This window comes from Pan troglodytes, chromosome 10 (genome assembly GCF_028858775.2).
Source record: "Pan troglodytes isolate AG18354 chromosome 10, NHGRI_mPanTro3-v2.0_pri, whole genome shotgun sequence".
NCBI classification, from domain to species: domain Eukaryota; kingdom Metazoa; phylum Chordata; class Mammalia; order Primates; family Hominidae; genus Pan; species Pan troglodytes.
In genome coordinates, this window is record NC_072408.2 from 67,767,271 (window position 1) to 67,779,260 (window position 11,990).

Sequence of the window (11,990 nt, forward strand, 5' to 3'; positions counted from 1 at the left end):
ACACAAAAGAACCTATACTTAATATGACTCAAAGACTTGAAGATTATAAGATTAGAGAGTAGACCTTCCTGTTTATGTCTCGAGGGCATTTTCTAAGAGAAATAGCCACGGAATCTCATAAAATATCGAGAGTAATTTTTTGTTACTCATCCTTTCCCTTCCTTCCTTTGCCATTATAAAACCTCTCTTCCCTATCCCTTCAAACAGATGGAACCGTCTGAGTCTTTGCAGGTGAGCAACTGAAATTTGCTTTCTGTAAGAAGTTCATTAGAATGAAATATTTATTATTTTGTGTATTCTATGTGGCTTAGGCAAGGTTAGGAGTTAGTGCATAATATAATTTTTGCTCAGAAGAAAATGAAGTGTTTCATATTTAAAGCTATTCAGTCTTAACTACTTTCCTTTTCATTATCAATTATTATCATGTTTCTAAAAATAAAAAGATATGTAATAACTAGATTGACTATTATTAGGAAACAGATGAAGAGATGAACGTTCAAAGAATGCTGATGATTTTTGTGTCAAGAAGGTGAATGAGTCATTGTATAAAAAGGTATAAAAGAAATACAGATCACAGATTAGAAAGTTTCTTTTTTTAAAAGAAACAGTAGAGTGCTTTGTGCCAAAAGCTGATTATCACTAATGCTTCATATAAAATTGGATACAAAAAAGCAACAGTTTTATGCTTTGAGCTAATTTGTCACCTTGGATGTCACAGGATATGAAACCCACAACTTTCACAAAAACAACAGTCCATTTTCACTGCCTTTTCAAATGTTTGGGCATTGCAATTGAAATGATTTTATTACTATTTAGAAATTTAAAAAGATTTCACCATTTTCCTAGTGTTTTTTGTTTGTTTGTTTGTTTGTTTGGTTTGGTTTTTCTGGGACAGGGTCTCGCTCTGTTACCCAGGCTGGAGTGCAGTAGTGTCATCTCGGCTGACTGCAACCTCTACCTCCCAGGCTCAAGCAGTCTCCCACCTCAGCCTCCCAAAGTGTTGAGATTACAGGTGTGAGCCACTGTGCCTGGCCAAGGTTTTTTTTTAAGTAAGAATGAAAACCCAAACCAGTGCAAAAAAATTATTTTTGGTGAACCTGAATGCCAGAACTTAAGTTCAAAGAAATCGAGATGATTTTTTAAAAAACAATCTGCAATCACAAGTTCTTTAAAAATCAAACAGGAGTGCCCTCACAAAATCATGTCTTGTTTATGATGAAATGGATACTTCCTTTATCTGATGTCAAGTGACTAACTTGTTGTTTCCCTCAGAAAGCCTCTTGACTAAGGTTTCCACTTGCCTTTATATTTACTTAGCAAAAGGTGTCTGTGACTATTCACTTTCAGAGAAAGAAGAAAAGCAGAAAAGAGAATGCATGTCTTAAGATGCTAAGGGACAGGGTATTGAAATAGCCTGGAAAGTGTTCAGAAAGAATGCCAGCAAATCAAATGTTCACCTGGAGCTCGGGAAGAAAAGAAAAATCAATGTGCAGTCAAAGAGTGGTCTTATTTTGCTAGAAAGTGACTCTCCAGAAAAGCTGCAAGGAAGCTCTCTCTTAACAACACCTCTGACATTCCAGAGACTGTCCTAAACTCCAGTGTTCAGCTTCTGTCTGGAAATCAGACTTATCTTCGAGTCTTCCTTCATACAGGAAAAATGCATGTGGCAGTGGTAGCAGTGAATGTGATATTGCTCCTAAGCATGGGGTGGACATCAGACTCTCTCTGCTCACCCACAATTTTTTACAGAGACTGCTGGATCCGTCGCTTCCCAGGTCTTCTAATCAATCTGGAGGAGTCTCAGAAGCTGGGAGCCCAGTTCTTGAAGTATTATTCTGAAAGCACTGGCCAGAAGTGTAGTAGGAGCTGCTGTCTTCGGAAGGATGGTAAGTATTCATGATATGCTTGGGCAAAAATAAGAAGAAACTTCCAAGGATGAAGCCCTAAGTGAGGAGCCCTAGGCAGAGGCCAGTAAACAGTTGTAAAGAACTAGAGAAGATGCCCTAGGGTATGGGAGAGAGAGGGAGAGGTAAGAGAGCCAGTGAAACTGATTTCACAGTCTGGGCCACAGAAGGCTCTATTTACAGATCTAATAATGACCCAGAATTTGATAGCACCTACAGGAAACAGAATCTTCTTGTCTTCACCAAAATGCTAAATGAAAATATATCCCCCAAGGTTAATTTACAATATTTTTACAGCTCAAAATATATACGATTTTAAAAATATTTATTTATTTCTCATTTTATTTTAAATGTTTAGAGAGAGTCTCACTATATTGCCTGGGCTGGTCTTGAACTCCGGGACTCAAGTGATCCTCCTGCCTCAGTCTCCCAAAGTGCTGGGATTACAGATGTGAACCACTGCACCCAGTCAAATATTTATTATAATTTCCCTTTCAAAGTACATTTTGGTGATATTAGTATCTTATCAAATTTTTTTTAATGTGCTGGGCCAGGTGCAGTGGCTCATGCCGGTAATCTCAGAATTTTGGGAGGCCGAGATGGGTGGATCACCCGAGGTCAGGAGTTGGAGACCAACCTGGCCAACATGGTGAAACCCCCTCTCTACTAAAAATATAAAAATTAGCCAGGGGTGGTGGCAGGTGCCTGTAATCCCAGCTACTCGGGGGGCTGAGTTTGGAGAATCGCTTGAACCCGGGAGGCAGAGGTTGCAGTGAGCCGAGATCGCATCAGTGCACTCCAGCCTGGGCAACAGGGCGAGACTGTCTCTCTCTCTCTCTCTCTCACACACACACACACACACAACTAAACTAAAATGTGCTGATTTGGGTTTACCAAATGTGGAATGTATTAAAAAACAACTTAGAGTGCGATTCATGTTTTGAAAGAAACAGGGAGATATATATGTCAAATACCCGCCCCAAAATCATATTTCCAAATATTCCTCATAGATGTTTTGTCTGTCATATGGAATCTGCATGTAGACTTCATCCATATAATATGATCAAGACCTGCAATTAGGAATGTTTATTTTATTATTGCAGGATTTCAAGTTATAATTGCCTAAAGACTTTCATTTCTTTTTCATTTTTCCAAGATTTTAATGCTACTTGAAAATAAACAGCAAAAGCAATACAGCACTTAAAAACAATTCCCTTGGTTGTTCCACACTTTCTTTCCATGGTTTCATATCAACTTGTTAATTTCCAATGCCTCTTGCCCAATTACCTATGTAAGATTTTTGTGTATGTAAGATTATGTATGTAAGATTTTTGAGATGAAAATTGGAGCTACAATAATTAATTTAATAAGAGGAAATCTTTTTGAAAAGATAGCCAATCCAGATTTCCACCTTCCAGATGCTTTTAACTCCCTTAAGGCCTCACTGAGGGGAGATAGCGGAGGGGCAGGACGCTTTCTTGAATTTTCCCGTAGCATGAATTTACCTGACTCCACAGCAGAGAAGCTCTGGCCTTTGGACTGTCGGGGATACTGTAAGCATATAGGGCAATCCCATGATTTTAAAGCCCGTGTAACTTCCCAGTTGTGGCTTTCTTCCTTCAGAACAAGAAAGAACAGGAAGGCACATTCCAGTTATTAGCCGGAAGCCATAACTTTAAAATGCCACAATCCTGCTCAGAGCTGGGATGCCAAAACGTATACAAGGAATGTAAAACATGTTTCAAAATTGTCCTCTGCAGAATCAACTACTTTCTCATCAGAAATTTAAAAGTCTTAAGTTTGAATAGTTTTTCTTTCCCTTAAACTTTACAGCACAGTTCTCAGGGAATGTGTTTGTAATGTGTAATGTATTAGCAATGTATTATTAACTAATTTTTGTCTTATTCTTTCTCCTGGAAAAATAGAGTGCAGCAACATGAGGATGTCCTAGAAGTAATGATGGAGATTAACTCCTCACAGTTCACCTTACACAGAAGCAGTACAGGTTCTGCTAGCAGCAGATCCACAGCTTTAGGCATGCTTTGAGGTCTGGTAACCAGATGCTGGCCCTCTGTAATCTTATTTTATTAAAGAAGTTGATACCTTGGAGGGTAGCTCATGCCTGTAATCCCATCACTTTGGGAGGCCAAGGCAGGCAGATCACTTGAGGTTAGGAGTTGGAGACCAGCCTGGACAACATGGTGAAATCCATCTCCACTAAAAATACAAAAATTAACCAGGCATGGTAGTGCACACCTGTAATCCCAGCTACTCGGGAGGCTAAGTAAGGCAGGAGAATCGCTTGAACCCAGGAGGCGGAAGTTGCATTGAGCCAAGATTGCGCCACTTCACTCCAGTCTGGGTGACTGAAAAAAAAAAAAAGTCGATACCTTTTGGCCAATGGATATTTCATATCACATAGTCTCTACTGCACTGCAGCAGAAGTAGAATCTATGTTGCACTTTTGTGAGGGTAGACTGAAGATTTGCATTACACAAATCTGCTTCAGGTTTTCCAGAACTAAGGAAACTTTTTTCTTTTTAAGTCTTCTCTTCCTCTGTCAGAGAACTATTTTCTTTTTCTTTTTTCTTTTTTTCTTTTTTTTTTTTGAGACAGAGTCTTATCCTGTTGCCCAGGCTGGAGTGCAGTGGCGTGATCTCAGCTCACTGCAACCTCTGCCTCCTGCGTTCAAGTGATTCTCGTGCCTCAGCCTCCTGAGTGGCTGGGATTATAGATGCGTGCCACCATGCCCAGCCAATTTTTGTATTTTTTTTTTAGTAGAGACGACATTTCGCCATGTTGGCCAGGCTGGTCTTGAACTCCTGACCTCAAGTGATCCGCCACCTTGGCCTCCCAAAGTACTGTGATTACAGGTGTGAGCCACTGCACCTGGCCAGAGAACATGTTTTAAAAAGCAAATTTGCTTAGAAAAGGAAAGACAGCATGAGCCAGTAGTGTGTCCCCACCTGCTAGAATTCTACCTGCTAGCATCCCTGCCTGTCCAGTCCCTGCCTCTTTAAATGACACTGATTAGGCTTTCCCTTGGATGTGGTTTTGCATGTGGGGAGAGTGCACACCTGCAGTCAGGGCAAGGTGATGCTCACACAGCCTGTGGCCTTTCCACCATCTGGGCCGCTCAGTTATTACTCTTTTGCCCTTCCCACTACTCCCTCTTCTTCTTTACAGCATTTGTCCATGTATTTTCCTATTTCTTTCTCTGGTGACCCCCAGCCCCTTAGTATTCTGAGAGGACACTGTGCCTAGAAACCTGATATATAAATCCCCAGGGTTTTGTTGTTGTTGTTGTTGTTGTTGTTGTTTGAGACGGAGTTTTGCTCTTGTTGCCCAGTCTGGAGTGCAATGGCGTGATCTCGGCTCACTGCAACCTCCTGGGTTCAAGCAATTCTCCTGCCTCAGCCTCTTGAGTAGCTGGGATTACAGGAATGCGCCACCACGCCTGGCTAATTTTGTATTTTTAGTAGACACGGGGTTTCTCCATGTTGGTCAGGCTGGTCTCGAACTCCCGACCTCAGGTGATCTGCCCCCCTCGGCCTCCCAAAGCGGTGGGGTTACAGGAATGAGCCACCACTCCGGGCCGCCAGAGGTTTTTTTGTAGCTAATCTAACTTTTCATGAACACAAAATTCTGGGACCAGGAAATAATGAATGATTCCAAATATCCTGTGTGGGATGGAAAGTATGAAAGATTACTTTGAGAAAATCAGTATTTTATTTTAAAAAGGCATTTTCTGGCTGGGTGTGGTGGCTCCTCCCCGTAATTCCAGCTTTGGGGGAGGCAGATTGCTTGAGCTCTGGAGTTTGAGACCAGCCTGGGCAACATGGTGAAACCCTGCCTCTACAAAAAAATACAAAAATTAGCCCAGCATGGTGATGCGTGCCTCTAGTCCCAGCTATTTGGGAGACTGAGGTGGAAGGATTGCTTGGAACCGGGAGGTCTAGGCTGCAGTGAGCTGTAATCGCACCACTGCACTCCAGCCTGAGTGACAGAGCGAGATCCTGTCTCAAAAAATAAAAAAAAGTATTTTCCATATTCACAGAAGCAGTTACAATAGTATATAAACGTTCTGCAAAATGTCTGCATATTGCCCTGAAAAATACTGTTAATCCAGTATTCCTGAAACAAATATAAGTTACTCAGAGTTTATGAAATTGGTGGAAATTGAGACCATCTGCAGATGTACTTCGCTTGTTTCCCTTTCAGTTTCCTGTAACCTGGCTGTCTTCTACCACAGTCCTATTCATGACAATATCAACTGCCTCCATGTTCACTGCCCAACACTGGAGAGCTGCATATTAGAGCCTGGAACCAGTGCCATTTTGTACAACATAACAGACGGTAATGATTACATATTTCAAGACTTTAAAAGAATGCTGGCGATATTCTAGTAGAGGCATATAGCTGAGAAACTGGCTGGCAATAGCCATATGTGAGTCCCTAAAATCATTATTTTCCAGTGAACTTGGGAAAAATTTTGGATATCTAGGACAGAAAACTGAAAGAAAATTCTCTTTAGTTTGATGTGTTCAGCAAAGAGTTCACTCCAGATTATAAATCATACATGATTGAACAAGAGCTTACCCACTGTATTTCATGAATCTCAAGAACTCTTAGCAAAGCCAAAGGAAGCGTTTCTCGGCCAGGCGCGGTGGCTCATGCCTGTAATCCCAGCACTTTGGGAGGCCAAGGTGGGCAGATCACGAGGTCAAGAGATCAAGACCATCCTGGCCAACATGGTGAAACCCTGTCTCTACCAAAAATACAAAAATTAGCTGTGCGTGGTGGCGCACGCCTGTAGTCCCAGCTACTCAGGAGGCTGAGGCAGGAGAATTGCTTGAACCTGGGAGGCGGAAATTGCAGTGAGCCGAGATCATGCCACTGCACTCCAGCATGGTGACAGAGCAAGAATTTGCCTCAAAAAAAAAAAAAGGTCCTGTGGTGGCTGAGGGGCCACTAGGAGATAAAGAAAATGCTAAATGGAAGTTTTGAGGGCCATGGAGACTGCACACAGGATTTGGAAAAGAGGGATGTCAGGTTCAGGGAAACTTACCACCATGTGCTGACATACATTAGCATATCATTGGTCCCAAGATAACCAGTGTATTTTATTTTAGAAATATAAGTGTTTCGTGCTCATTTATGTAATCTCAGGGTGTAAATTAGTGACCATAAAAGAACAGATTTTTGCCATCAAAATGCGAAGGAGATAAATTTCTTTATCAGTTTGTATGTATTGAACACCTCATGCTCCAGGCTAGAATCAACACTGTGGAAGATTGCAGCCATATCTCTGCTCTCAATTTCCTTTATAATCTAGATGATGTGACAAATCTTACAATTATTGTTAAGACACAACTAAATACAAAAATATGTGAAGCTGCCTCAGTGCAAAGTTTCAAAGGGGAGGCTAGTGAAAGTCAGCGTATTCAGAGGAGGTTCATGGAAGAAGGCAGGCAGAAGAAGATAATGAGTTCTATATTATGCCACAGGAGAGTAAGCAAACAGATCTGGCCACAATAAGGAGACATGTAGTTGCAATGAAAATATGGCTAACATAAGGTAGGGACAGGTATCGTAAGGGCCATGGACAGAGTAGAGTTTTGATTTGACTTTGTCAGAGAACAAGGGCATTTAATGAAAAAACATGTGAAGTGATATCTATTTGTCCTAGTCCAGGAAAATTATATGCAGGTACAGATTAGAAAATCTAGTCAGGGAAGCATTAAAGTCTGCACAAAGTGACCGTAGTTGAAATGAAGAGAAGGGATAATTACCAGAGCATTGGGAAGATTGAATAAGGACTTAATCACCTTTTTAATAAAAGGAAATGGAGTGGAGTCAAAAATCACTTTGCAAGCCTGAGTGCAGTGGCTCACACCTGTAATTCCAGCACTTTGAGAGGCTGAGGCAGGAGGATCACTTGAGCCCAGGAGTTCAAGACCAACCTGAACAACACAGAGAGACCCCCATCTCTACAAAAAAAATTAGCCAGGCAAGGTGGTGTGTGCCTGTGGTTGGTCCCAGGTACTCATGAGGCTGAGGTGGGAGGATCACTTGAGCCCAGGAGTTCAAGGTTACAGTTAGTTATGATTGCACTATCACACACCAGCCTGAGTAACAGCTGTCTCTTAAAAAAAAAATCACCTTACAGTGTAGATTTCAGTGTGGGTGATGGAAGAATGATGATGCCAATGAAGGAGACAAGGAGGCAGAGGTAATGATTTTGGCTTTGGGCATATTAAGAGATGATGTAAGAGGTCCAGATGGAAACCTCCAATAGAAGACTGGATAAATGAGATCAGAGCTCAAGAAAGAGGGGAAAACATACTGATATGGGTTTCAATACCATTGATGTAGTGGTGCCAATTGAGCACAATCTCTTTGTATGTGTTGGAGGGGAGAGGGCAGTGAAGAGAAAATACAGCTGAAAACCAAGGACTGAAGATTATGGAAACCACACAACCAGTGAACTTGTACAAGAGAACCAGCAAAAGAAAGTAAAAATGAGAGGCAGGCAGTCTGGGAGAAAATGCCAAGGGGGTCCGGGGTCCGGGGAGTCATGGAAGAAGAATTCAAGAAGGTGGCCGGCAGTATCAAGGACAAGAGAGAAGCCAAAGCAAGGTGACGGGTGTGATCAGGAAGTAAGGAAACAATTGACTACCTCAGAAGCAACGGATGCTGGCATGTTTGCGCAGAGAGAAAGAGAGAGAGAGAGATCACCAGCAGGGACCATTGGAAAGCTGTTGAGAGTTTTTTTCTCTTCTCCTACAAAGACAAAGCAGTATTTGTTCATGTCTGAAGTTAGAGGGAAAGGAGTTAGTATACAAGGGAGAAAATACTAAAGACAAAGCAAGACCTTCAGAGGTCGAAAAGGGATGAGACTTAAGGCTTTGCTCATGATTTCGCTTATAGTCACCCTTCTCAGGCCCTATTTTGCTTAACTTGATTTAAAGATGCTATATTACTGGGTGCAGTGGCTCCTGCCTATAACCCCAGTACTTTGGTAGGCCGAGGCGGGCAGATCGCTTGAGCTCACAAGTTTGGGACCAGCCTGGGCAACATGACAAAACTCCATCTCTACAAAAGAATACAAAAATTAGCTGGGCGTGGTGGCGCACGCCTGTAATCCCAGCTACTCAGGAGACTGAGGTGAGAGGATTGCTTGAACCTGGGAGGCAGAGGTTGCAGTGAGCCGAGACCATACCACTGCACCCCAGCCTGGGTGATAGGGCAAGACCCTGTCTCAAAAAATAAATAAATAAATAATAAACGCTATATTGTGTCTCAAATCGTTACTGTTTCTACAGTTCTCAAAGTAACACTCACTATTGTACAGAAACCCTGACAGACACAAAGCCTTCTCCTTGGGTGTAGTCAAATTTGTTCATTAAAAAAAAAAATGTTTTAGAAAGTTAAGATAAATTCAAATGTAGCCAGTATGCTTGGAAGCCTTTGAGAAGTATGTGGTAGTAGAACGTGAATTTAGCTTCGCTCGATAACTCATAGCGGCAAAAGCCAACCCCTTCTCCAAACTGTGCTTTAAGGTTTTTGCTTTGAAAGTAAAAATAAAATGAATGATGCCTTATTTATTTTTCAGGTATAGATCCGGATTTGCTGGTTTTTGAACAATCTCCCACATATCTAAATACTCGTTCTTCATCCAATAGATGGGACAGACTAAGGATTCTAAAAGCTATGAATTTAGATAAACAAACCACCATGATAAATGGTATGCTGCCATCCACAGAGGCTCCATCCTCAACCACGCATCAAGATTTGGTTGTAAACACAAACAGTACCAGTTATTCTAAGGAATTAACCACAGATTTTTGGGCAAGATTTACTTCCCTGAATGAGTCCATTACCACAAAGATAAATAAGGTGTCACCAAGTACTGATTTCATCAGCAATCCAGATAATAAGACTATTTCTCCTTTCTTTGAACCCATAGACACAAAACTTTCTCATATGCCTGTTCCACCCCGACTCAACAGTAGCAAACAATTACTAAACAAAACCAAAGGATACAATAGCAGAAACCACACATCTGCAAATGAAGATGAGGTATCTGTGACTTCAAAGACTTGGCTGGTTTCTGTGGCCCTTTGCACCTCTGTCATCTTTCTCGGCTGTTGTATAGTCATCCTGGCATCTGGATGCTGTGGAAAGCAGCAGGGCCAGTATAAACCAGGACAGAGAAAATCAGGATCCTTGCAAATTAAAAACCGTAACCATATGAAGGAGAACTCTTCATAGTAAAAACTGTAGCAAGATTATATGCTTTCAAGGATATCATTTTTAGTTTTGTGTAAGAAAAGGCAGTTTGGTTAAGAAAGAAAAAATAGGCTGGGCGTGGTGGTTCATGCCTGTAATCCCAAAACTTTGGGAGGCCAAGGCAGAAGAATTGCTTGAGCCCAGGAGTTCGAGACCAGCCTGGGCAACATAGTGAGACTCTGTCTCTATAAAATGAAAAATAATTTTAAAAAAGCACATGGGGCGATATGATGCACCTGTGGTCCCAGCTACTTAGGAGGCTGAGGTGGGAGGACTGCTTGAGCCCAGGAGGTCAAAGCTGCAGTGAGCTGTGATTGCACCACTGCACTCCAGCCTGGGCAACAGAGCCAGACCCTGTCTCAAAAGAAAACACAGGATGCTCACTCCTACCAATCTGTGAAAAAAAAAAAAAAGGCTAATGCTTGATAAACATAACTGCTTTCTTTGTTGTTATTTCTATTTTTTGAGTAGTGTTCCCTCTGCCAGAGTTGCAAAATTCTGATCCTTATAGTTGTTACTGAGAGACACTGTTCGAGTGCTTTAGAGGCATGAACTCACTGAATCCTTCCAACCCTGAGAGGTGGGTGTACTGCTATTAACCATGATACTATTATTATCACATTTTACAGACGAGGCAACTGAGGTGAAGAGAGGTTAAACATCTTCCCTAAAAACACACAAGTATTAAGTAGTGAAGTCAGGACTTAATTAAACACAGACAGTCTCGTTCAAGTCCCTGCTCAAAATCACTGTTAGACTCAGAGCCTATGTTTTCCCAAAAAGCATGAAAAAACAATACCAGGAAGAAAACACCACAATCTCATCATATTGGCCTCCCAGTCAAGGTCAAATTATTGTCACATATAGTAATGCAATCATGTAGTAATGTGAGCAAAAGAACAGTTACTAACAGTTACTAACCCATAAGCAAATGCTTCCTGATCTTAATCTAGCTTTCTACTTTCAATTGATTAATCCTTCTCAATCCCAACCCGTCTTCATCTTCCTTTCAATAATTGTGCTACGGAGCTCTTTGAGCTTCTTGTGTTGATTTCTGTTGAATAAAGCTTGGGAGTTTTAGTTTTAGTTACATCCCTCACTTGTATACATTCTGTTTTCCCAGGTGTAAAGATTAGCTCTAGGTGTTTCAGTTCTGTCCAAATCTTACACCAGATTTACCCCCTAAATCTTAGAAGACTGTTAAGTGTGGAATACTGTAGTTCAAGTCTCTAATAAACTTAAGCTTTTTAGGCCCCTATTCTCATTCCTGAAACCTGTTTTTAATGTGAGAACAGATATTAAAAGACAGATAATAAGCATAAAGAATAAATAAGGGGCTGGGCACAGTGGCTCACGCCCGTAATCCCAGCACTTTGGGAGGCTGAGGCGGGAGGATCACCTGAGGTCAGGAGTTCGAGACCAGCCTGGCCAACATGGCAAAACCCTGTGTCTACTAACAATACAAAAATTAGCAGGGCATGCTGGCACATGCCTGTAATCCCAGCTACTCAGGAGGGTGAGGTAGGAGAATCACTTGAACCTGGGAGGTAGAGGTTGCAATGAGCTGAGATTGCACCACTGCACTCTAGCCTGGGCAACATCGAGACTCTGTCAAAAAAAATAAAATAAAATAAATAAGGGGAAATCCTATTTATAATACTTATAATATAGTACTGTTTCCTCATATGTTAAAACGAACTGTCCATGGGTACACTAAATGTCCAGATTTCACCACTATGCAATATATCCATGTAACACAACTGCACTTGTACCCCTAAATCCATAAAAATAAAA

General features: G+C 41.4%; 1 protein-coding gene across 1 annotated transcript; it reads left to right on the forward strand.

The window, feature by feature from the left end:
- Positions 1 to 1,282: 1,282 nt before the first annotated feature.
- MANSC4 (MANSC domain containing 4) lies at positions 1,283 to 11,274 on the forward strand. The gene is made up of 3 exons (XM_003313769.6): positions 1,283 to 1,886; positions 6,126 to 6,260; positions 9,520 to 11,274. Exons 1-3 carry the CDS (start codon positions 1,658 to 1,660, stop codon positions 10,176 to 10,178), a joined length of 1,023 nt encoding a protein of 340 aa, XP_003313817.1. The 5' UTR covers positions 1,283 to 1,657; the 3' UTR covers positions 10,179 to 11,274.
- The last annotated feature ends 716 nt before the right edge of the window (positions 11,275 to 11,990 follow it).